The sequence below is a fragment of the Stigmatopora argus genome, chromosome 3 (genome assembly GCF_051989625.1).
Source record: "Stigmatopora argus isolate UIUO_Sarg chromosome 3, RoL_Sarg_1.0, whole genome shotgun sequence".
NCBI classification, from domain to species: domain Eukaryota; kingdom Metazoa; phylum Chordata; class Actinopteri; order Syngnathiformes; family Syngnathidae; genus Stigmatopora; species Stigmatopora argus.
Genome location: NC_135389.1, coordinates 18,238,826 through 18,265,902, shown reverse-complemented (window position 1 = coordinate 18,265,902; position 27,077 = coordinate 18,238,826). Strand labels below are relative to the sequence as shown.

Genomic DNA, 27,077 nt, shown 5'->3' with positions numbered 1-27,077 from the left:
AAGAGAAAAGCCTTACTATACTTTGTCGTTTTTTACGAAAAACGCCTTACTATACTATGTCGTTTTTTTAATGAAAAAAAGCTTTACTATGTCGTTTTTTTAAGAAAAAAGCCTTACTATTCTATGTCGTTTTTTAAGAAAAAAGCCTTACTATGCTATGTCGTTTTTTAAGAAAAAAGCCTTACTATAGCAGTTCAGCAGAGGCGTGAAGCTGAGGCCAACCACTCAACCACGGGACCACCTTTACAGCTCAAGTCTCTAGGAGATCCCACTGCTTCTGACATGCTAAGTGAGCAAACATAAGAGTTTACAGCACCTGGTGTTGCGAAGGCGGGATTTCGAACCCAGTACAGCAGAGGTGTGAAGCTGACGCGCCAACCACTCAACCACAGACGGGACCACCTTTACAGCTCAAGTCTCTTGGAGATCCCACTGCTTCTCACATGTTAAGTGAGGAAAGATAAGAGCTTACAGGACCTGGCATTCTTAGACCGGGGTTTGAACCCAAGACGCCAGAGAAGTGAGGCTGACGCACTAACCACTCAACCACAGGGCTGCTTTCAAAAATCATGTATCTTGGAGATCCCACTGCTTCTCGCATGCTAAGTGAGCAAACATAAAAACATACAGTTCCTGATAGTCACAGGGTGGGATTTGAACCTAAGACACCAGAGGCATGAGGCTGATGCACTAACCACTGGACCAAAGAGCCACGTTTACAGTTAATGTCTATTGGAGATCCCACTGCTTCTGACATGCCAAGTGAGCAAACATAAGAACTTACAACACCTGGTTTTCACAGGGAGGTGAGGAGCCCAAGACACCAGAGGCATGAGGCTAATGCACTAACCACTAGACCAAAGGGCCACTTTTACAATTAATGTCTATTGGAGATCCCACTGCTTCTGACATGCTAAGTGAGCAAACATAACAGCTTACAGCACCTGGTATTCCGAGGTCCAAATCTTATTGGCCTACGAAATGCGGTCAAACATTTTGGAACACCCTTTACATATATTATTGGTGAATCTGGGACAGTCGATCTTGAAAGTGGTGAGGTTTTTCTCTAAAACCATTTGAGTCTGTATGTACAGTATGAATGAGCTACAAAGTAGAAATGGAAAAACACGTGGGCCACTTTCGGCCCGCCGGCCGTACGTTTACCACAGTCATGCGATTATGAAATTCAAAGGCGGTACCCTGTAGTCGCTGGATGTGACGTAGAAGATGGGCAGGAAAGCCAGCCAGATGATGCAGGTGGTGTACATAGTGAAGCCGATAAATTTTGCCTCGTTGAAATTCTCGGGGCACTTCCTGGTCTTGAAGGCATAGCTGTATGCGGCAAAACCACAATTTAATTTCATAATAAAACTGTATTTCTTCATTGTTAATAATCCTTTATAGGATCTTGTTTGGGGGAGAATCTAATAATATAGTGAGCCATCTTACGTGTGTGTGACCCTAGACACAGGTATAACATATCTGGAAAATCTAAGCCTAAGACCAAAACAAACCAAAACCACTTATTATTTCAAACTGGCCCTTACACAGTACACATGATGACCAGCAGTACATCATAGCTGAGGGATAGCAGCATGCTAGCGTCGCGCACGTTGCACTTGAGGATGACGGTCTGTCGGCGCTCGGGCAGAGTGAAGCGCCGCGTGCCCGGAACCTCCAGCAGCAACCACACGGACACCATCGCCAGCTGCACCGAAATCAGGCTCAGGCAGATGAAGACCTGCAGAGCGTTGGGTGGTCACTGGCTCTCGTCAGATTCCGGCGCCCTCGGGCATTTTGACCTCGGCTGACCTGAGAGGACGGGCTGATGAAACGCGGCCTGGCGGCGCCCGCCCCGTCCTTGACGCCGCCGAAGATCCTAGCGATGCGGTTGGTCTTGGTGAGCAGCGCCGAGTAGCAGACGGCGAAGGAGGTGCCCAGGCCGAGGCGGCGCAGGGCGCAGATGGCCGGCGACGGCTTGGCCAGGAAGAGGAAGGTCATGGCGTATGACATGAAGACGCCCAGGAGGAGGATGTAGCACAGCTCGCGGCCCGACGCCTTCACCAGCGGCGTGTCGTTGTGCCGGACCAGCACCCACAACACCAGGCCCGTGCACATGAAGCTGGATGGGTAGACGAAGAGGAACGGTATTTTAGGCCACCTTCACGGCAAAATGATCTGAAGCAAAAACGGTGAGAGACATTGCCCTAGAGCAAGTGTCAAAGTGGCAGCCCGGGGGCCAAATCTGGCCCGCCGCATCATTTTGTGTGGCCCAGGAAAGTAAATCATGAGTGCTGACTTTCGGTTTTAGGATCAAATTAAAATGAAGAGTATAGATGTATATTACATTTCCTGATTTTCCCCCCTTTAAATCAATGATTGTAATTTTTTTAATCCATTTTTTCTGTGTTTTTAGTTCAAAAATCATTTTGTAAAATCTAAAAACATAAAAAAGCTAAAATATACATAGTTTTAGATCTATAAAAAATGAATATTCAGGGCTTTTAATCCAGTTTTTTTAATCCATTTATAAAAATAAAATCTAAATATAGTCTGGCCCACATGAAATCGAGTTGACGTTAACGCGGCTCGCGAACCAACCCGAGTCTGACACCCCTGTTTTAGAGCATTCAACCAACTAGTCTAACATGCATGTTTTGGGATGTGGGAGGAAACCGGGGTACCCGGAGAATGATTTTTCATAAATAAAACAACCCAAAACACAACAACAAAAATAATAAAAAAGGCTTTTTCTTAAAGAAAAAAAAGACCATGTATAGTAAGGCTATAGTAATCTGAAAAAGTTATGTTAACATATGCCTAACTAGCCTGTTGTTTTCCATTTTACCATTGTTACTTTGAGGTAACTTTGTTCTTGGTTTCTGATCAAATAAAAAATGGCCCTCCTAAAAATGCGACTTATCCTCCAGTACGCCTGATATACATCATTCCCCTGTTTAGTTCGTATTCTCTGGCTGGTGCGATCCATTGTCTGAAATAAAATGGTTAGCATTTGTGAGCAAGGTAAAGGTTTTCAGGAGGATCTGCTGGGGTAAAAAGAACAGCAACCACAACAACAAGGGAAAAAATGCCCACATTGCATCCCAGCTGTCACAGCTCACCCCACACAGGCGATGGTAATGGGCCCGATGGCCCATGCATCTTCCCACATGATGTAATCTTCAGGGAGCTCATAGCAGGAGGTCAGGTCGTCAGTGGGCCACTGACCTGGAGCGCAGGCCGAGCACGTGAACTCATCGGCCAGGTATTCGTGAGGCTCGCAAGCGGTGCAGATCCAGCAGCAATACTCGCCTAGGAAGCACAGGAGAAGGAAAAAAAAACAAAAACGGTAATAGGATTCTCTTCGCTCTCTGGCTTACAAGGTGTGGCGAAAACGCCAGCATCTGCTTTCCTTACCTGCCTGCATTTTCTTCATCTCGTTGAGCTCGCAGGGGTCGCTGCACTGCGAAGTGGGTGCCGCCTCCTTGGGCCACTGAATCAGGCCGCCGCTCAGACTCAGGCTTTCGGCCCATTCCCCCACCGGCACGTAAGAGTAGCGCTCGCCAGAGTGCTGGTAGCTGAAGATGTTGTAGCGGCCCACGCCGTCGCCCTGGGTGTCGAATTTGACGGCCGTCTCCACGCCGGCGGGGGAAAACGGAGCTGAACAAGACGGCAAATGATGAGTGGACAATCGGCAAGCATCCTGCTATGAGAACTAAGGGAGCTAGCTAGCTACACGCCTCCTTTTTTATGGCCATTTCTCAAAGTGATCTTGAAATTTTGACACAATACCCCGCCCACATTAGACGGCATAGGGCCAAGGGTGTCAAACTCGGGTTGCTTCGCGGGCCACAGTAACGTCAACTCGATTTCATGTGGGCCGGACCATTTTAGATGTAATATTTTGATAGTTTTTAAAAAATGGTTAAAAGAACTGGATCAAAAACCCTAAATATTCATTTTTTATAGATCTAAACAATGTTTATTTGAGTTCTTTTTTCTCAGTAAGGGAAAACGTCTTATAATCATTTGTTTTTAATTTCAAAAGGAAACCAAATATTTTTAAATATGTTCCATATTAAAGTGGAATTACAGATAATATTTTTATATCATCATTTATAGATTTTACAAAATGCTTTTTGAACTGAGAAAAAAATGGTTTAAAAACTATTGCAATTAGTGATTTAAAAAGGGGAAAATCAGGAAACATAATATATATCGCTAATCTTCATTTGAATTTGACCCTAAAACAGAAAGTCGGCACTCATGATTTACTTTCTCGGGCCGCACAAAATGATGCGGCGGGCCAGATTTGACCCCCGGGCCGCCACTTTGACACCTGTGGCATAGGCAAAATTTGGAGTCACCCTACGATAACCATTGAGGAGGCAAACGTAAACACACAATTTAACAACTTAAAATGATGAATTCAAAAGAAGTCGACTTTCATGGGGCCCAGGATGAAAAATAGAGTAAAATTGCTTTAGGCAGACTAAAAAAATTAAAGAAACACTGTGTTAGAACGCCGTGATGAAGCTAAAAAATTCAGCATGAGATGCTTCCATCAAGTATTTGCAAAGAGGTTATAAAAGTCCGCTGCGCTCGGTCTCGTCTGCCTCTATCGATGGCCTCAATCTGTCCCTGAGGCAACATCGGCGCGAAATCTCCTCCCCGCAACGAGCTCCGACAACACTGCATACTGAAACGTGCGGCCAACAAACGCCTCGTAAAATCATACGGCCGCTCGGGCTGCCCACTCGCTGACGGAATTGGCTCGGGTGGTCTTCGCTGGGAAGGAGCGGGAGAGGGACCAAAATGGTTTGGACGCAAGTTGTTACGAGAGGAGTAACTGAAAGGACTTGAGCGAGGACAAAGTATTTTAGATTCTTAGATAACCATTGTTATGACTTCTTTTATGAGAGATCTATTTGCTGAGAGGGTGTTAGCTTAATGATTCCACAAGAGGGCAGCAGACTACTCAGTTTTTGCAAAGCATTCCTGTAGTACAAATTCGGACAATATATATAAATACCTTGTTTGTCATGGTAAATATAGGTTCCACCTTCTTAATAACTGGGACTGTGGTTTTAAGTGTCTATTTATTATTATTTGTGCTTTCTAAGCCCTCTAGTACGTCCTCTAGTGGTCAGTAAAATATTCTCTAATTGAGACTTGCTCCCCCCATTTTACGTTTGTACTATATTTCCTATACTATAAACCTTTCACATATATCCAAGCTGCGTATTACTGTATCGTAGTTGGAAACAAGAATTTGTTGTCCCTGAACTTGATATCTCTCAACGTCCATGGCGCTCCGTTTTATTTAAATCGTGAAAAATGATAGAGATCAGGGTGCTTTGAATAATGAGCATTTTGATTTATGATTGTGTTACGGTACTAGCTTATTATTTTTCTTATCGCATGACCTTTACAAAAAGCAGTAGCTGCAAAATATGGTCTACTAATAAGCAGCGCGCCATTTACGAACAAAAATTCATGAGCTATCTCTAATATTTTCTCCAATAACCGAGTGTTGTCCCGCTCCAGCTTCGCACGGCGCAAGCCAGCTCGGACTTGGCCACGAGTGGCGTTGAAATTAAAATCGGGGTTAGTGTCGAAAAGCTGCTCCGGCGGAGGAGGGACTTTTATGAATTCCATAAATCACGCAGACAACATAACCGTCACGTCTTCGTCATAGGAAATTCTTCTTGTCAAGTCTATTTCGGAGTTTGGGGACGTGGTGGGGGATAAATGTTGGGGTGACAGCTAGATGAAAATGATTTAAATAAGCATAGATAATATCTGTGGACGAGGAGGCGATATGAATCCATTATACTGCCAAGTTGGCAGATAATAAAGTCTGTTAATAACACTAAAGCAATAAGATGAGCGGGGCCCTCCTCCAGTTAGATATGCTCCAACACTAACACAATTTGTTGTTGGCCGCCGATTATCGTTGCGGCTTCTTTTTAACATAGCAGCATGTGTGTTATGCAGCGTTCAGAACGGCCTGGTTTTGTCACCAAATTTGAATCAGATTGACCTTTAAGTTGAAGTCTGGCAATTCAAACAACGTCCTGTTCTCGAAACGTAAAAATGTGTAGTATACCGATGTTTTTAGTTATCTTCCACAAATACATACATTTTCAACACTAATTATCCTTGGGAGGTTTGTGAGGTGCTGGAGCCTATGTCAGCCGATGAGGCAAAATAGCAATGGCAGCCAATGAGTTAACCACGTTTGCGTACAGCCTGAATCTCTCTCCAAATAACTGATCAGGATAAAAAAAAAACCTGAATAACTCTCTACATTTCTTTTAAAAACATAAGCGTATCAAAAACTTTCATTTCGCTTAGAATACCAAGTTGTTTCCGAGCTCTCCAGTGTGGAGGTAACAAGGGGGTGATGTTATTCAAAAGAAAAGCTGCTGGTGTAAAGGAAGACTTTAAAATATATATATATATAAAAAAATGAAGGTCAGAGGCGTGATTGTGTTATCTGAGCCCACAATGTTAATGCAGAATGCCCCCCAAACCCCCGAGCAAGTGTCCAAATTGAGAAAGTGCTTATTATTCCAGATTAGGGGTGTGGCGGAAAGAGGCTTTTCCATTCAGAATGAGTAATTAATTATGTTCTCCAGCATGTCAGGCTAAGTCTTGCCCAAGGGGATTGTGGGTATTAAAGGAGGGCAGTGAGAGAGAACGGGAGATAGCGAGAAACCACGACAAAAGGGACGTGGTAGCTAAAAGCCAGCAGATTAAGGTTGATTTACTTTTTCTTGGTGTGTCCAAATTCAGTTTCAAACTGGGGTTAAGGCTCCAAAGTAGGTTATAAAACTGGAGTTAAATCAAGGTTTTGTTACAAATGAGGTTTGAGCAATAAATGTTGAGGCCATCAGAGTAAGGATAGAAGACATTCAATGCACATCACCCTCTTCTGCTAAATGCTAAAAATAAAATGAAAAATGAACTACTATTAGCAAACCTCCATCACCATACCAAATAGCGTTCCTTATAAATCAGCTCAAATATTAATGCAAGCATACACCTGCACCGCATAGAACATAAAGAAGAATCAAGGCACTGCAGATGCTATGGCTAACCTTTCACTGGCAAACCCCACTTTTTTTATTGACTCCAGATAGTTGATGACCTGACTACACCTGTGGCCAATGCACGGCGCATAAAAGGGACCCACTTACAAATCTGGACACGGGGATGCACTCATATGTCACAAACGCACACGCACACAGTCACTGTTTGTTCTCCCCACGGAGTGCGTCCCCCGGGTGGAAATGCGCAGAACGTCAAAAATAGACTTAAGGCGAGAAGACTGAAACAAGGAAGTACAATGCATAGGTGGCAAGATACAGGAAACAGAAGGGACGGACGGTATAACATTAGCCTAGCATGCATGTTTTTGCGATATGGGAGGTTACCGGAGTACCCAGAGAAAACCCACTCAAGCCCCGGGAGAACATGCCAACTCCACGTGGGAAAGACGAAACTGTCAGGAGCGCCCCGTTTTGTCCCTCCTGGCCTGCCGTAGAGGCAGAGCAGCTGGAATCAATCTGTTGATGACTTCCTGAGTTAGTATTTAAACACCAATTAGTTCTATTATCATTGTCGGATCGTTCCTGCAAGCTCCTGCACAATTCCTGCATGTTCCTGGAGGTCACTGCGTGGATTAAGTAGCCATGCAGCCACGCTACCTTTCTCCTCGATACCTCTCGTTGGTATTGCTTCCGTTTCACAAGTCCTCGTTGTGTTGTAAGATCCCTTCTGAGTTATTAAAGATGTTGCTTTGAAGCTAATTGCCTCGTCAAATCCTTCTTCCCCGCGCCTGGGTCCGAATCCATTCCCGATCGTGCCACGACGACGCGGCGCGATCGTAACAGAAACCCACCGGGGATTAAACACTTGGTCTTTGAACTCTGAGGCGGATGTGATAACCACTACCCCACCCGGCCGATGTCATTTAGTGGATAAAGGATATCGGCATGGGCGAGTGGCGTAATTGGTATCGGGAGCTGAAATACTAATAATGGGTGGACGACGGCGTTGCGTGGAGAAAGAATGAAGGAAGCAGTCGACAGACTGATGCAGAGAGGCGGCGAAGGCAGGAGAGCAACCTTGTGAAGTCTGAGTGGGATGTGCTGTTTTTGAATGTGTAGCGAGAGAACACTTTCTGGGTGTGAAAGAGGAGGTGGAGGACGTGCAGGGATGAGGGAAAGAGCGACAGCGACCGAGGAGGAGGAAGGTTGGTCTACGCCATCCGAACGTCGCAGTCAGCTCTCTGCTGCACAATATGGCCCTGGAGGCACAACGCCTCCGCTATTACACACAGATCACACACACGTACACACATGCGAGTGTACTTTTTTTTAATCAACAACTTGGCTCCCTAAAAATATAGGGAGAAATGCACTTTCTCGTCTTCAGGTGAATAAACGCACTTCAATGGCCTGTTTGTGAATCCAGTGGCCACTCATATTCATATGGGATATCTATTCATCAGATTCTTATGTAACCCATTTTTCAAAACATTTTTCAACCTATTTTAGATTTAAGCATACTATCAAATTGCATTTGTGGTTTTGTTGTCACTTCCTCCCCAGTTCTATTCACAATTGGAAGGTGTATTTTTTAGATATGGGACAGTGTTGGAACCTGCAATGAAGCGAAATCAACAGGATGTGACCTAAAATAAAGAGTAAACGATATCAAGATATGCCCAAGATCAGCAGGAAGTGACCGGGAATTAACAGGAGAATCCCCAAAATCACCAGGGAGTGACTCGTAAAAAAAAAAAAAAATCCTTCCAGCCCTCCCAGTCATCATGGATTGGATTGGACGTCTATCACTGTCATTGGCAGCCAATGGGTTCCATTTATGAAGTCCCGTACAATCAGTGCGGCCAAACCCAAAACATTTCATCTATCTTTCCTGTGATCTACAGTATGACTCCAAAAAATCGGCAAAAGTGTTGGTGCCATCGTCATAGCAACCGGCGATATGAGCAGAATGCGAACAGAGGCATCGCCGTGCCGACAGCAATTCACGCTCGCAGACTGTTTTCCAAAGGCCAGCATGGGAATGTCTCCCTCATCTCAACACTTTTAACGCCTCTGTTGATGCCAGTGTGTGAATAGTAACTTGAAAGGGAACATTTTTTTTAATCGTTATTCAAAGAGATAGACAAGTGCAGCCTTCTATTTCCAGCAGCCCTGATCCTGTTTTGGTTGTGGATTAAGCCAATCCAAGCTGACATGAAACCTTTTTTTCAGGGCACTTGTTGGCAGCCATCTCCATGCTTGTCAAATATTGAAGACTATACCCTAAACTGGTTGCCAGTCAGTCATAAGCACACACAGGGACAGCCATTTGCACTTAGAATTGATCCCACGATGCCCAGAACCAAAGTCAGGCAGGCGAAAGACACCAGGGGTGCTCAATATGCAGTTCTCTCTGGCACTTGCTCGTGAAGTGATGCATTGATCTTGGACACTTCCAATTTGTGCCGCAATTATATGCTTCAATTTGGTAACCCTTGGTGGGTGACTTGTGTATTTCAAAAGAAGCAGCACAGTACTAACGCGCACGCACGCATACACAAACTCAAAAATATACAAATAATGTTGAATCTTACTTATGTAGTTACACAACATACATAAACATGCTTTGATAGCATTGGCAGTGGCTCAGAAAAAAAAGGGAGCTAGTGATGTGTTGGCTCCTTGAAAAGTAGCTTTAGCCAAAAAGAGTTTGAGTTGAACTGTCAGTTTTTCCATCACATTTACATAAGTTCCCTTCAAAATAAACTCCTTCATCTTTTAAGATCCACATTATATTTTGTTGTATGAATATACCTAACAGATGCCAATATCCGTAGCTATAATTTTTTTTTTCTCAACTGGGAATGCATATTTAAGCAGTGGCAATGACCCATGACGACCTTCACAGCAAACCGCCAAACTAGCAAAACTTCATGAATAAGCCAACACCTTGTTGCTTGACTGTTTTGGAATGAGCAAAGCTTTGTGGTGCTCCTGTTAGCGTTGTTTTGATGTCTGGGTGCAGGAAATAAGCACCCCTACACCTGTGTCAGTCCCTGAGACGCTGCAGTTTATTTATACCGCACCCGCCATAGTGTGATCTGTCAGTCAACGCAAATCCCCGCATGCCCCCCTCTCCCCGGCAACTCCGCCGAGAGCGTCAGATGCGGCGGCCCGCTATAGGAGCTATTATAACGCGCAGCCAATCTCATTAGTGCGAGGGGGGGTATGGCCCCCGGATTAGGCGCCGCTCTCATTGCTCAAAGCAACTTAGTGGTGCCGTGTCGCCGGTAATAGTTGTCAATAGTTGGCTGCTGTTTAACAATAGAGGGAAATTAAGCCTATTGGTCTCAGGACTCAGTTGCTAAGGCGGGGAAGGAAAACAACTTGATAACATTGGGTTGTCTTTCCTTTCCCTGTCCTTACATCAGAGGTTAAAAAAGTACCAAAACACTGTTTGCTGGGAATCCTAGTGCTGTCCATGGTACTGAAACACTAATGGCCACTTTTTGCAGTTTAAATGAAATGGTCATATATCATTGGAAAATAAACTAATAAAAAGATAGTGTTCTTTTTCTACCTGCGCTGTGCGTGGGCTTTCTCCGGGTTGATTGACAACACCAGTTGTTAATGCGTGTGGGAAGGGTTGTTAGGATTGGCTGAGTATTGCTTTGGGTGTACCGTGTCTTCTGCTTGTAGTTATGATATTGTGGGGTTAAATGGCCCAACATGTGATGTCGCCAGGTTTCGATCATAATGACCAAAAATAGTCACTTATTTAGTACACGTACTTCAAGTAACCTAGAGTAAAATGTTATATTGGGCATATCCCATAGAGCACATGTGTCAAAGTGGGGGTCCGGGGGCCAAATCTGGCCCGCCGCATCATTTCGTGTGGCCCGGGAAAGTAAATCGTGAGTGCCGACTTTCTGTTTTAGGATCAAATTAAAATGAAGAGTATAGATGGATATTAAATTTCCTGATTTTCCCCCTTTTAAATCAATAATTGAAATTTTTTAATCATTTTTTTCTGTGTTTTTAGTTCAAAAATCATTTTGTAAAATCTAAAAATATATATATATAAAAAGCTAAAATAAACATTGTTTTAGATCTATAAAAAACTGAATATTCAGGTCTTTTAATCCAGTTCTTTTAATCCATTTATAAAAAAAAAATCTAAACATTATATCTAAAATGGTCCGGCCCACATGAAACCGAGTTGATGTTAACGCGGCCCGCGAACCAACCCGGGTTTGACACCCCTGCCATAGAGGACACAACATAGGTTAGTCAAAAAGACTCCCTTGTTGATATTCACGTGAATAAGCTTGTAATTATGACTTCGGACTTGAGAACTGAGGAAAAAACTGCTAACCCAATTTGACCTAGAGCTAACAGTGTCTTACCTGTGAAGCTAACGTTGAGGATGAATTCCCGGTAGAGTCTGCGGCCATCCAAGACCTTCATGCTGTCGCAGAGCGAGCTAGTGTTGAAGCAGAGGCTGCGCTGCATATTGTGCAGGGCATAGGCCATGGCGTACACCGCGTTGACCACAAACATGATCTTTGACTCGGGCTCAAAGTTGCTCATGTCCATGGAGAGGTCCTCGTCGCACATTGGCAATGCTGTTTCCCCGCCTAGCGAGCACTGGAAGTGTTGTTCCCAGAATTCCCTGAACCAGGGGTTGCGGGTGTTTTCCCCGGGCTTCAGGCTGAGGAAATAGCGGTTGAAGTCCGGCACGTGATTGGCGGCCAACTCCAGCGTGATGGCTCCTTCCGCCGTAATCTCGTTGCCCTTGACGATACTCTCCTGCGCCCCCCAGCCGTCGCTGGCCACCCAGATGAAGGAGGCGTTCAGCCTGCCAGCGGCGGCCAGCAGCTCTCGGGCGTCGTCGCTGCGCAAAAACAGGACAGCCACGCGAGCGTTGGGTTTCTGGAGGAGTTGGCGAATCACGGCTTCGTAGGAATTCTTGGCGTTGGAACGTCCCACCTGTACAGATCCAAGGTTTTATGGTAAAAACGTCTCATGTGAACTTATAGATTTTTTGTAAACATCTACTGCAAAGACAAGGGAAAGTAAAGAGATCCGTTGATTATCATCTTACTTTTTCTGATGTGGCAATGCAGATGTTTCTCATACGGGCTTCCTGCTCAAAGGCTTCAATGCCCGTCTCGCCGTAGTCGCCTTCCGAAGCCACCGTGGAGACGTAGGTCCAATTAAAAAAGCGCAAGATTTCAGCCATGGCCTTGGCCTGGTAGAAGTCAGGCGGAACGGTGCGGGCAAAGTAGTCGTAGCGGGTCTTGTCGCTTAGCTTGGCGCTGGTGGACGCGTAGCTTATTTGTGGGATCTGGAAGAGCCTGAGAAGATTGGCGACCTAGAGGAGGGACACATGGGAATTGGTCTTCCAACTGGCAATGCTGGAATCTCGCTATCATCCATCCTTATTACTGACACGAGTTCATACATTCTGCAAGATAGCACATGAAGACTAAGTTCGTTACTAACCTTTAAGACGATGTTTGAGATTTTTCTATATGATTTTGCAAAAGAATAATAAAACATTTACATTAAAGTATATTTATATACATTTTTTTCTGAAAGCTCATTCACCACTAAAGGAAACATGTTTTTGTTGCCCCCCCAAAACACAAAAATAACCACCTATTGTTTATATCCATCCTCTTTCACTGCTATTGGCAGTTATAGACAACAAATATATTTCAACTCAATATTAGCATTGAGTGATCACGTTACACTGTCATTGATGTCGAATGCAGTTTGACCATGAGCTGTCAATCAAACTGTTAAACCATGTCTACCGCTGTCAACGAGTTCATTTTTAAACGTAAATAAATACATTTTAAAAACCTGATGTTTTTTTTCTTACTCGATTCCGATCATGCGACTGACTCTCGCCATTAATTCTCTAAAAGCCATTTTAACATCCCTGGCTAGTTGTCGAATGTTGATTTCATGTGGTAAAAACGTGCGATAAAACTGGTATATATCTTTCACTTTCTTCACAGCTCTCTAATACGGCCCAAAGGGAACATAAAACAAAACACAAACATGAAAAGCAAAGCCTTTGTAACAAAACAGTGGCCATAAAGCCCCCCCAAATGTCTTTGTAAGAAATCCTTCTTGTCACACTCCAAATAAAGACACGGAGGAGCTAATGATGTGTTTCACTAATGTCAAAACACATCAAATATGGAATTATTCAGTGAATGGACGTTTACAAGCACACACTCTGCTTGTGTTTCTCTTCTCACTGCTTTGCATTGGCCAGTGCTGCCTTGTGTGTGTAGCTTTTTAATTAAACACGTTAATGAAAGTTTGATCAAAAATGACTGCTGGCCCGTCATCAAAAAAAAAAAAAAACCTTGGAGTGTAAAACCCATAAAAAAGATCCTTTAATTAATGCATTTTTATCCCGCTTCAAAGATAAAATGTCAATACATTTGGAAAGTTGCCGCCGACGGCAGTCATGCATAATGTGATTGGATGAAGATACCAGTAGGAAGTGAAAAGACACACCCATGCACGCACGCACGCACGCACGCACGCACGCACGCACGCACGCACGCACGCACGCACGCACGCACGCACGCACGCACACACACACACACACACACACACACACACACACACACACACACACACACACACACACACACACACACACACACACACACACACACAGAGTTTTTATATAGTAAAAGTCTGATTTTAGATTTGCATAATAAATCACATAATTATAGTGGGAGGGAAACAAATTGGAATCCTTTAGAATTTCTCCCAATTCAGCATAGAATCTTCATTAAATGTAGTTCGATCATATTAATCACAAAACCGAGACTCTTCTGACTAGTAGAGTACAAACTATAATATGTTTACAACAGCGATAGTCGGGGGACTACCGAGGTAAAGTTTTCGCGGTATTCCCCCCGTTTTTCGCGATTTTTCGAATTTTGCGGTGCACAGCGATAGTCCGGGGACAAACGCGGTAAATTTTTCGCGGTATTCCCCCGTTTACACGATTTTTGACACATCGCGTTTTTTCAAATTTTGCGGTGCACAGCGATAGTCGGGGGCCTACCACGGTAAAATTTTTGCGGTATTCTCCCGTTTTTCGCGATTTTCTACACTTTGCGGTTTTTGCGTTTTTTCGAATTTTGCGGTGGACACATACAGTATTGTAATTGCACATACATGTAAATATTCCTAGGACAGGGTGGAAAAAGAAATATTCTATTATCATTTATGGGTAAGAGATCAAAGATCGCAGTAGTCAGGAATAAGAAATACATTTGGTAGAATGAGGTTTAATGGTTAGAAGAAAGAATTTTCCTCTAACCTACTAACAGTTTAGCCTAGCCGACTAACAGGGTAGGAGAAAGCGATGACATTTTGTGCTATGAGGGAACTCCACCAAATACGGCGATGCTTTGAATTTGGCTGCTTAGGTGGAAAACTGCTCTCTTAAAGTGGCTTTTTAGTTTGCATTGCTTAAAAATGGGTTTGGACGGCCTCGCAGCTAATTGAGATGTATCAAGTGGCTAATGCAGATCCCTAAATCATCCCTCGCATAAACAGTTCCTACAGAAGTGACTCATCCATCATGAGGCAGTGCAAGTATCCCAAGCACACTCATACATGCGCAGATGGCCTCAAAGACATGTAAACAAAAACGATCAAACATGCAAATAAACACAGCATTTATTTACCATGCGCAGCTGAAAAAGCAACGAAGAAAGAAGATGCAAACACAACTAGAAGGCCAATAAAAAATGGCGGCTGAAACATGAGCCACAAACGTGGAATTTGCCAATCAGTTTTTACTAATTAGTGCATATCTGTACGATTTACGGATGTTTGGGATGTGCATTGAGTTATTATATTTTGTATATTTGTCTCATCTCATCTCATTTTATGAACCGCTATATCATAATTAGGGTGGCGGGGGGTGCTGGAGCCTGTCCCAACTGACTTCGGGCCAGAGTATATTTGTATGTTTGTTTGATTTAAAGTTCGAAATCACTACAATATTTGGTAATCATTTGTGTGCTTGATTATACTCCATTACATGAAACTCTGGAAATTTTGTATATATTGTGATCATACTGTAATAATTCATTTAATTTTATCTAATATTTAAAAAAAAATCTGTTTTTTTCTTGCATGAATTTGGTAAAATTATTACATTATTATTAAAAATCAATATCTTTGTTGTCATAGTTTTCTACTTCCCCTAAAGTTATATACTATACATTTTAATTTTATCTAATATTTAAAAAAATCAGTTTTTTTCTTGCATGAATTTGGTAAAATTATTAAATTATTATTAAAAATCAATATCTTTGTTGTCATAGTTTTCTACTTCCCCTAAAGTTAAATACTATACATTTTTATTTCTCCTAGAATTATTGATCGCTTACATTTTTTAATGTACAAAGGCATGCAAAAGTTTGAGCACACACAACTTGGCATTTAATTTTTAATAGATGACCAATGGTGGCCAAACAAAAATAATTTAAATACAGAATATTTTTTTGTGTTTTTTTTTGTTAAGGGTTTTCCAGATTATCAAAAGTGTGCAAATATATTTTTTGCTTTTTTATTCTTCTTTTTTTGACATTTGTGACCTCCCATGACCCCAACGTGTCACTTTTTCTTTTAGCAATAGCGGACTATAAAGGTACATGCGCAGACATATTGATAGCTCCTTATGAAATCGTGGGCAGATTTAATGCTTTCAAACTGGCCGCCGATTTAAATGTCAGGGAAGGTCAGAAGCGCGTTGCTCCATTAGCTGCCCCTGAACGCCCCGCACGTGCCCGCATGTGGATGACGGGGGTGAAAATACATTGTAGGAAGAAAAAAAAACTGGTGCAGTAGAGATGCGCCGTGTGAGCCGTTTCTGTTTGAAATGTGTCACATGCACATACGTGTGCAGCAGGACTGATACCTGTGTGTGCTGTAATTATGGAGAGGGAGTTTGAAATGTACGCCTTTCAATGTGAAAAAGGAGTAGAGCGCTTTGACTGGTATTCAAAAGGTGGTGGCTGTCCAAACCGTTTTGACTGGGAGGGCTGACAGTAAATTTGTTTACAAATCTATTGTTTGTTTTGGTGTTCTGGATGATTAAACCTAGTTTAATGATCACATTGTGGAAAGAAATTTCAATGGGTTACCAAAGCCTTGCTGTCATTGGCTGTGTATTTTAGGATTGCCCCCAAATTAACAGGAAGTGATTTATACGGCTCTTTATAATAATCATGTGGCTCGTTTCCTTCCTTTATGTCCTCAATCGATCCACAACATTAGATACGTTTGATTTTTTTGTACAATTTCAATAATTATAGATGTGCATGAATAGGGATAGTTTATTTTGAATACCCACATTCAATTTCCTATAGCACACGTGTCAAAGTGGCGGCCCGGGGGCCAAATCTGGCCCGCCGCATCATTTTGCGTGGTCATGAGTGCTGACTTTCTGTTTTAGGATCAAATTAAAATGAATAGTATAGATGTATATTACATTTCCTAATTTTCCCCCTTTTAAATCAATAATTGTAATTTTTAATCCATTTTTTCTGTGTTTTTAGTTCAAAAATCATTTTGGAAAATCTAAAAATATATATAAAAAAAGCTAAAATAAACATTGTTTTAGATCTATTAAAAAACTGAATATTCAGGCCTTTTAATCCAGTTCTTTTAATCCATTTATAAAAAGTCTATCTAAGTTTATCTAAAATGGTCCAGCCCACATGAAATCGAGTTGACATTAACGCGGCCCGCGAACCAACCCGAGTCTGACACCCCTGTCCTATAGTATACTCATCTACATATTATTTTTTATCCATTGAGTCATACGGCTCCTTTCCTTCTTTTTACGTCCTCAATCGATCCACAAAGTTACAGATTTTTTTTTTAAACAATTTTGATAATTATAGATGTGTTGAATAGTGAGTTTATTTTTGAATACTCTCACAAGAATCTATTATTTAATTAGTGTGTAAGAATCAGTGATCGTGGGAATTGGAATTCAAACATTAGGGTGCTTCGGCTAAGAGTGAGTGCGCTATACTAAAGTGTAGAATTCAGGCTATTTGTCTTTTGTCTATCTTTAGTACAGCACTTGGCTCAACAAAGAGATGATTCTCTGAAACAGGGATGCCGCGCGGGTGTTTTAAGTGACTCGATGAAGAAGAAGAGGAGGGGTAGTGGAAGAAGCCAAGGTCAGCGCACCGTCTCCAAATAACCGGCAGTGAAGCCTCACAAGGCACATAAGTTGACAAACAAGTCGGCCGTTAGGAGCCAAATACATAAAAACGGGCATCTCTTTTGTATCAAACTCTCCAAAGAAAAATGGAATACGTCCCTTCAAAAATAGAACCGCTTAAAGTGCGATATTAAGGGAATTTGAAGAGGATAAAAATTTACGAGGGAAGATGTTTTACGAGAATCACAAGAAAAAGGCCGTTATAATAAGGCAAAAAAAGTATATTTGGTATAATAAACTTGTGATCTGTGGGAATCGAACTAAATAAAAAGTTGTTTGCAGGGGGATTACGATGAGGAAAAACTACACTAGTTTGTGAAATAATAATGTCATTTATAATAATAACATATCAATGTGTGAGTATAAGAGAAATTCATATAACAAAATTGTATATGGCAATATTAAAGCGTTTTGAGAATGTCTAAATATGTATTGACAAATCATTTTCATATACGAATAGTCATGGTATTTTTGTCACAGACCCTTTTTGTGTTGAGTTTCGCATGTGTTTTGATTTGAATAAAACTTTTTACACGCCTCCTTGGTCCGATTCGTCTGTTTTGGGGTTCAAACGTGCATCCGTGGATCGTGGATCGTGGTACTCGGACGTTTCGTCGAAAGACGTTTGGTCCCCGGACGTTTGGTCGACCGGACGTTTGGTCGACCGGACGTTTGGTCGACCGGACGTTTGGTCGACCGGACGTTTGGTCGAACGGACGTTTGGTAGAACGGACGTTTGGTAGAACGGACGTTTGGTAGAAGGGACGTTTGGTAGAACGGACGTTTGGTTGCCGGGTTGTTACTGTTGAAACCAGCTGTCAAAATTATAATCATGAGAGAGAGAGTGAGTTTAATTTCTAAATATCTAATATCAAAATATCAACAGTAAACTATCTGTCATAATTTGACAGCGAGCAAACCCAGCGACCAAACGTCCGTTCTACCAAACGTCCGTTCTACCAAACGTCCGTTCTACCAAACGTCCGTTCTACCAAACGTCCGTTCTACCAAACGTCCGTTCTACCAAACGTCCGTTCTACCAAACGTCCGTTCTACCAAACGTCCGTTCTACCAAACGTCCGTTCTACCAAACGTCCGTTCGACCAAACGTCTTTCGACGAAACGTCCGGTCACGGTGGATCGTAACACATGGATGCGAAAGAATGAGGTAAGTTAACGTCCACTATAGTGACCGCAGTCCATGACACAAATGACAGAAAAGACCAAAGTTACCATTTCACGCTATATTGTCACCTGTATGGAGACGCTACTGAAAGAACCTCCGATGACGCCCGCGATGGCGAGCGGGCTGTCGTCCTGCAGAGCGTACGAGCCGTCCGGACAAATGAACTCCGAGTCGTCCACCTTGGTGAGCGACGCCCGCACAAACTCCAGCGCCTGCAAAAAAAATACCCGGGTGAAATTCAGCGTCTTCGCCGACCAAAGCAACGTTATCGCCTTGACGGCCACCTGCTCCAGTGCATAGGTATCCCTTGAGCACGTGTCCAGGATGTGCACGCCAAGGGTGACGCCGGGCAACAGGTGGCGGTCGCCATTGATGGCGTCGATGGCGAACAGCATGGCCTCAAGTCGTTGGATGCCTCGGCCCTTGTTGACTCGACCGCACTCTTCCATGCCGCCGCCTTTCTCGTGCACGGGGAACAGGCCACCCAGGACCAGGTCCCCCTCCATGCGGATCTCCCGGCGGGACGGTGGGGGGTCTCCCACGGACAGCAGGACGCCTCGACACATCATCGTCACCACCACGAAGGCACGGGACACCATGGTTGACGTGTTGAGGCGAGGGGATCGGGTGAAGGAGAGAAAGGTTAGGGGTGAGGGGCTAAGGGTGGGGCGGAGGGGGTCACTCGGAGGTCCATGAAACAGTCCAGGGGGACGAGGAGAGAAGGACACACCATGAGGATGTCAGTCCTGCAGGAAAGAAGACAACTCGTCATCCTCGACTTCAAAGTCAAAATTGCTCATCCTCACAAGGGTTGCAGGGGGTGCTGGAGCCTATCCCAGCCAACCCAGACCGCGAACCATTCACGTCAAGTCATGTCATGTCAGAGAACAAGGAGTCTTTTATCCATTGATTCACACGCCCTTTGCTGGAATCCTTAACTTTAACAATGTCCTCAGTTTCAACTATGCAGAGGTGAACGGTTACATTCAGAATCATTGTACAATTTCAACAGTTTTGGATCTGTGTGAGACTTATTTTTGAACAATCTAACACAGGGGTGTCAGACTCCGGTTGGTTCGCGGGCCGCGTTAACGTCAACTCCATTTCATGTGGGCCGAACCATTTTAGATATAATATTTAGATTTTTTTTAATAAATGGATTAAAAGAACTGAATTAAAAGCCCTTAATATTCAGTTTTTTCTATATCTAAAACAATGTTCATTTTAGCTTTTTTATATATATTTTTTTTAGATTTTACAAAATGATTTTTGAACTAAAAACACAGAAAAAATGGATTAAAAAATTATAATTATTGATTTAAAAGGGGGAAAATCAGGAAATTTAATATACATCTATACTCTTCATTTTAATTTGATCCTAAAACAGAAAGTCGGCACTCATGATTTACTTTCCCGGGCCACACAAAATGATGCGGCGGGCCAGATTTGGCCCCCTAGCCGCCACTTTGACACAAGTGATCTAACAAGATTGTATCATTTAGTTCGTGTGTAAAAACTCCTTACAAGCTGCTCCACAATGGTGTTAATTGGACTGTACAACCGAAACCAATGTAATATCCGCACGCATTGTGAAATTTTCCGGCCCTTTAGACGGTCTCATATAGACACAATGTACCCCTCAAGATACAGAACACTTAATATCAGAGAGAAGGTAAGCATGACTAACAAGGATTTAGATTTGTTTGGAGATTGCGCCTTGGTGATCTCCAATCAGCTATCCTTTTGATCAGACGGTCAGTCTTCTTGTTCTTCAGGCTGTGTGTGTCGTATCTGGATAAGCCAGCTTAGATGGCTGCTTGATACATGAGACTTCTCATAGTACAAATCAGGAAAGCTGCTCTAATCTGATTTTTGCTTGCAACACTCCACTCTCCTCCGGCGAGCGTGCAACAAGGACATCTGATACTACCAAGTTCACGACTCAATCAAAGCTATCAGAGGCTGCGTTTTTGGCTGCCATCTCGACTAATGCCATCTCAGACTTTCACAAATAGCTTTAATCGAGCGGAACACAGCACAAACACCTTGAGAATGTAGCCATTGGAAATCAATAGCCAGTCGATTCTTCTTGAGGTATTTTGGGTGAAACCAGGATACCGTAAAACAAGGGTGTCAAACTCGGGTTGGTTCGCGGGCCGCATTAACATCAACTCCATTTCATTTGGCATTAAACATCAACTCCATTTCATTTGGGCCGGACCATTTTAGATATAATATTTAGATTTTTTTTAAATTGGATTATAAGAACTGGATCAAAAGCCCTAAATATTCAGTTTTTTTATAGATATAAAACTGTATATTTGAACATTTTTTTCTTAGTAAGGGAAAACATCTAATAATCATTTGTTTTTCATTTCAAATGGAAACAAATTTTCTTTTAATTATATTCTATATTAAAGTGGGAAGCCGAAAATATTGTTAAATATTTATTTTTAGATTTTACAAAATGCTTTTTTGACCTAAAACACCAAAAGAAAAAAAAGGGATAAAAAATTGCAATTATTGATTTAAAAAGGGGAAAATGAGGAAATATAATAAACATCTATAATCTTCATTTGAATTTGATCCTAAAACAGAAAGTTGGCACTCACTCGGGCCACACAAAATGATGCGGCGGGCCAGATTTGGCCCCCGGGCCGCCACTTTGACACTAGTGCCGTAAAATATGGACAGGTTAGGAAATAGGATGTCCGAAAGAGAGGAGAAAAAAGACTGGCTATTGAGTGCTGTGCACAAAGTGACTTTTTCAATCAATGTTGGAACTATTATTCCAAAAAAAGGGACTAGCAACAATTTTACGATCTTTTTTTGTTGTGGCCACACTAGTAGGTGAAACCTACAAAAGCTGAGCTCATGTACTCAGTCTCATAAGTGTATTTTTTCTTCTTTGTGTATGATTTTGTTCAAGATAATTGATGAACGAGTAAAGTGATGATCATACAACCTTTGGGATATGTTAGCAATATAAAACGAAAGAGGTGATTCCATTTTTTCGGTAATGAGGTCAAATGTCATAGGTCACAGAGGTCAGAAAAGGAATTTCTAGTTAAAGTTTGCTCTCTTAGAGTGCTCTAAAAGGTAATACTGGAATTCAAAAAGCTTTCAACGAGAGTCAAAGAGTAAAGATTTGAGCCCAAGAGATGAATTCTATCTCCAAATTATAAAACCGAGCTCAAAGAAACAACTTTATTCCTTTATTATTTATGTACTATTCATCCTTAACAACTACCGTAATTACTCGAATATAACACGCACATTTTTGCTATATAATTAATTCCAATAGTTGGGGGTGCGTGTTATAATCAATAACAATTTTTTTTTTTTTTTTTTTTTTTTTTTTTTGGTCTTGTTACATGGCCCTTAGCCTGGTGCTTTTTCTTGCCAAATAAATTGAATTGAAATTGAATTGAATAAAATAAATTACAAATTTTCGATCGAAAAAAGCATTGTCAAACTCACTTTGACGCACGGATTTTACGTCATCTCGTAGAGCCGACGCACGGATTTTACGTCATCTCGTGAAGCCGACGCACGGATTTTACGTCATCTCGTAAAGCCGAGACCACCACTGCCCCCCTCTAGCCTCGTACCCGTCTCAGTTCACCCTCTCTCAGTTCAGTGTTATAATCAATAACTAAAATAAATTACAAATTTTCGATCGAAAAAAGCATTGTCAAACTCACTTTGACGCACGGATTTTACGTCATCTCGTAAAGCCAATTGGATGATGTGTTGTGGGAGGAAGAGGAAGTGGATGAAGGAAGCGTGGACGTTGATAGGATTCTCAACGAAGAGATGTATGAGAGGACAGACAAAGAGAGAGAGGAACTCTTCATTTGAAGGATTCTAATGAATAAATTTGTTTGAACAAAACAATCGTGAAACGAAGAAAAAAAGGTAAGATTTCTGATTTTCGTCAGCGGGAAATTTTAGGTGCGCACTATATTCGAGTACTGCGTTTTTCCAGATTTTTTTGGCCCAAAGTTATACCTGCGTGTTATTTTCGAGTGCGCGTTATATTCGAGTAATTACGGTATTTGAAGTTTTTTGAACATGATCCGGTACAGTAATACTAAAGTCTGTCTGAAAATGGCTAACCGTTAACTATTTTAACTGGCTAAAACAAAGTGACATATTTTGAGCAAAAATGTACTTGGTTGTTTAATTTCTCACTTGATGTGTGGGCATGTACCTGAGAGACTGTTATTTGTATACAAGCACTTAAAAAGTCAATTTTTCACAAAATGTGCTTGTCTTTAAAGAAAAAATATATATTTTTAGACTAGCTGAAAGAGGATCTTTTCATGTTCGGGATGCTTAATAACAGGTTCCTTAATGCACTGCAAAGTTGAATTGTGGAATCAATGACTTGTGGTGCACAAAAGGTCACAATCAATGCAGCAAAAAGGCCGGGACGTCTTGAATTCTATCATCTACTTCTTACACAGAAAATTGATGTGATTGAGCTGGTCAAGTCTGGCCTGCATGATAATGACGGGCAAGTGCAAGTCAAACATGAAGGTTGCAATCAGCCAATGGAATCGAAAGGTCACGATTTAGCCTCACCCCCAAATCCCATTTGCCCAAAATACGGGTATAACCACATGAACCATCACGTTTCAGTGCAATTGATGGCAATGGATGCCTTTTCGAGCCAACTATGGGCACCAAGCAGGGGACCCCCTAAACCCCAACAGAAAGGTCTGGATCTGGGATCGAACCCTCGAACTCAGAACTGTGAGGCGATATGCTAACCACTCTCCAACCATCAAACATTTCGACATAACAGAATAATTTGATCTTGGCTAGAAATCAGAGCTGCGTGGCATAATTCTTTCCCCTTGGGATATTTTGATAAGCGCATGTTAGAGGAAGATACCTGGCTTTCAGAAAAAGCCTTCTGTATCATAAAGGCTTGGACCGGAATCTCCGTATGTGTGTGCGTGTGGGCAGGTCGAAGGATGAAAGCTTTTGGATGGAGGCAGTGGAGATTTCTCTCCAGGAGGCTGCCAAATCTTTACCACTCTCCCCTGTAATACGACACACACGCAAAGACAAACATCCGCCCCCACACGCACACCTCTGCGCCTTCTCTCAGGATTTGACCTAAAAGCAGACTATTTCTATGTCTTGCCACCTCCCTCTTCTCTCTGCTCCTCAAGTCTGAAATGCTAAGCACACCCCCTTAAAGGACCATTTCAGAAAGAAATGAAGCGCTAACAAGACATTTCAAGTGAGATTTGTATAACCAACTCGTCTTTCCTCACAGGAGACGCGATGCGCATGACACATCCTCCAAAAACAGCAAAACTTTGCGTGAGAGTCCTATTGATGTTATATAAAATCATCTGAGGCTGTGAACAATGCCTCGAAAGTGGCTCGACAGCATAAACGTGTGTTCATTGGACCCCCCAAAGTGCAAAAGCCAGCTAATTGGAGCACTTTTTTTTCCATTACATATACATTATTTAAATTTTGCAGAACTTGCAGAAATAATGTGAGGTTCCATTTTGACCAATCAGCCGCTCCGATTGAGTTTCAAAGTGGGACTACTTGTGAAACTTCCCATTCATTGATTTGGATGCGCCTCATTTCAGAAAAACAGAAACCACCTTATACTTGGTTTGGACACTGTAAAAACGGATTAGTTACTTCAGCTCAAACTCATTGCATCAAACTTTTTTTCTCCCAGGACCGCTTTAGACCACTAGAGCAATTATTTAGTCTAGCAGTGTTAAAATACTGCGATGCTCCACCCCTTAAGTTTGGGCGCCTAGCACCATGGATGGCAGCCAATGAGTAAAACCACTGAACACCTGAATGCATTACAGCAGATGCAAGATGGCAGATCTAAATAAATAGACCCCCTGGCTGGCAAGGATTTTCAAGGGAGGATTGCACAGAATCAAAAAAGTTATTGCATAACCACATACTACTCTTGATAAATAAATACACATCCATAGTCTATGTGCACATTCTTGTTTTTTTTTCTTCTTTTTTTAATTTCATAATTATCCTGTCTTTGCGTCAGTAATTAAAACGTAGAGGCGAGCCAAAGGAAGCGGTTAGGGGCCAATTGACCATGGCGTAACACCTCTCAAAGAGAAACAAATAGTCAGAAATGAAGAGTGCTTGATGGACACATGACGTTCACATTGCCTTCTTATGTTTCCTGTTTTCTTTCCACTTTGCACCACATCTCCTCCCCTAACCGGCAGGAAACGCAAGCACGGTGGGTCGATGCCCGGACGACCGCAGTGAATGAAGCCCGGCGGGTTGCAGATTTTATTGCAGTGTACATACAAGATATGCTTGGTTGTTTTTTTCCCTCAAAGGCTTTTCTGAGCCATTCACTGTCAGGGTGCACGAAGACAAACAATGGCCGGGTCTCCAGTCAATGTCAGATCACAAACGTAAGACATCTATGAACAAACAACAGACGGTCGCCGGTCGATCTTAGACCATATATAGACAAACAACAGACTGGTCGCCATTCGATATCAGATTACAAAGTGCTTCTGAGTCAATGTAAGTACAGACAGACAAACAATGGACTGGTCGCTAGTCAATGTCAGATGACTCTTTGTCGTTTGGACAAACTGTTGAAGTTCTGAAGGGAATAATAAAGTCCTTTGAATGGGGTAGAACGGTGGAAGAGTGGGTGGCATGTCTGCCTCAATGTTCTGAAATCAAGGGTTCAATCCCCAGTGGGTTCCTGAGTGAACTTTTCATTTTCTCCCTTATGCTTGCATGGTTTTTGTCCAGGTAACATGGACATTTTAGTAATACGGGAGCAAGTCTCAAGTGCCACATTTAAAGACCTTGACCAGTTTCTAGTCCATGACCTTCAAAACCGTAATGTGAAGATAAAGGTGGCGACTATTTTTGTGCAGTAAGAGATGTCAAATGTCTGGCCATTGTCTATGCTCCAATTTTTAGGAATCCCTCCCATTTTGGCAGACCTTCAAAAATGACGAAGAAAAAGAAGAAGAAAAAAAAAAATCATTCAGACAAGTAGTCCATCATCTGGGTGACAGCCGGCTCGTCAAAGGCAGAATTAGCCATCTGCGGGTGAAATGTATCAACTTAAATGTCACGTAATGACCCTGGAAGCTATGGTGAAGGCATCATTCAAACGTTTGGCCGCTGGCTTCCGCTTGATTCATGTCGGCGCTACGCGATGCAGAATGACAGAGGGGCCACAGGCACTCCATTACATTAAGACATTTGCAGAGCAAGGTGGTGTCATCTAATCTGCAGTAATATCAGCAGTTTTACACAGTACGCTTGTGAGGATTGCTATCAAATCTGCCAGCATGTCTTGATACCATTTGTGCTATGGACAACACGGCATTCCAATTTGGCCCGGCTGAAATCAGACTCTTTTTAAATGAAGTGGGGAAGGGTTAACCCACTCTGAATTCCAGGAAAACTAAAATAGTCAAGGCGGCTAGAGTGGTTAGCACGTCGGCCTCACAGCTCTGGGGTCCTGGGTTCAAATCCAGGTCAGTCCACCTGTGTGGAGTTTGCAATTTCTTCCTGGGCCTGCATGGGTTTACTCCAGGTACCTCCCCCACATTCCAAAAATATGCATAGTAGGCTGATTGGACACTCTAAATTGCCCTTAAGGATGAGTGTGATCGTGAATGGTCGCTTGACCTTAAAACATATATATTCCATATTCCGTGTGCGGTCGTTTGGTCGCCGGTCTTTTGATTGCCGTACTTTTGGTCGCGGCCTTTTGGTCGCCCGGACCCAAACAACGGGCGACCAAAAGACCGGCGACAAAACAAGGTAAAACAACACGGAACGCATCAATCAAAGCCAACAATGGCCCTGAGCAGTTTCACTGAGCGGACGTGTGAGTGTAGAAGAGTTTGTATGTACATGCGTTGTCCCTTTAAGAAGCTACGTCAGTCAGGGTCTTAACAAGTTCTCCAACAAAACACAATAAAAGTACGGGAAATTTGGAACTTTTCTTTAGCCTAATAATTAATAGGGCATTAAGTATGACTAAATAATAATTCACAGTTTGTATTTAGGGAATTTGAGCAACGATTTAAATGGTAATTATCAATAACCTTCCGGGCGACCAAAAGACCGGCGATCAAACGACCGAGTACCCCATATTCGGTAACAAGTTTCTGAAATCACTTGAAAGTTAAGAAAATTAACGATCGTCTTACCCAAGTAAACAATGAAATAGTAGCAAATGTACACACATGGCAATGACTATCAGTACCATCAGAACTGTGGATTTCTAAGATGAGAAAGTGTCTCAGTGGATTGTGCTTCTTATCATAATGTCTTTTCCCAATACAAACAGTGACCCACTTCTGCACCCTTTGGTCCAATTAGGTTCATAGCCAGCTGACAACATTTGGTTCTCTCAGGCCCCACGCCGCCTCAGCTGTGGACAGGCGGCAAATGTCTCACTGTTTATTTACTTGAGAGATGATGATACACACATACACTCCCCACTCGCCTCATCCAAAATTTAAGACGCAAACGACCGCTTCCAACCCTCCCA

At 42.4% G+C, this 27,077-nt stretch overlaps 1 protein-coding gene across 9 annotated transcripts in view; it reads right to left on the bottom strand.

The window, feature by feature from the left end:
• The window catches only part of grm3 (glutamate receptor, metabotropic 3), a 197,798-nt gene that overhangs the window by 8,238 nt on the left and 162,483 nt on the right, over positions 1-27,077 (bottom strand). For 8 of the 9 annotated variants that reach the window (XM_077595698.1, XM_077595701.1, XM_077595700.1 and 5 more), the window contains 9 exons: positions 18,811-19,272; positions 18,595-18,738; positions 12,160-12,429; positions 11,462-12,044; positions 3,418-3,660; positions 3,123-3,312; positions 1,813-2,122; positions 1,548-1,741; positions 1,200-1,332 (listed from right to left, as the gene is read on the bottom strand). In XM_077595698.1, the coding sequence (XP_077451824.1) occupies positions 1,200-1,332; positions 1,548-1,741; positions 1,813-2,122; positions 3,123-3,312; positions 3,418-3,660; positions 11,462-12,044; positions 12,160-12,429; positions 18,595-18,738; positions 18,811-19,125 (2,382 nt within the window). In that variant the 5' untranslated portion in view covers positions 19,126-19,272. The remainder of the gene's footprint in view (positions 1-1,199; positions 1,333-1,547; positions 1,742-1,812; positions 2,123-3,122; positions 3,313-3,417; positions 3,661-11,461; positions 12,045-12,159; positions 12,430-18,594; positions 18,739-18,810; positions 19,273-27,077) is intronic. The other variant, XM_077595703.1, reaches the window with a different exon arrangement.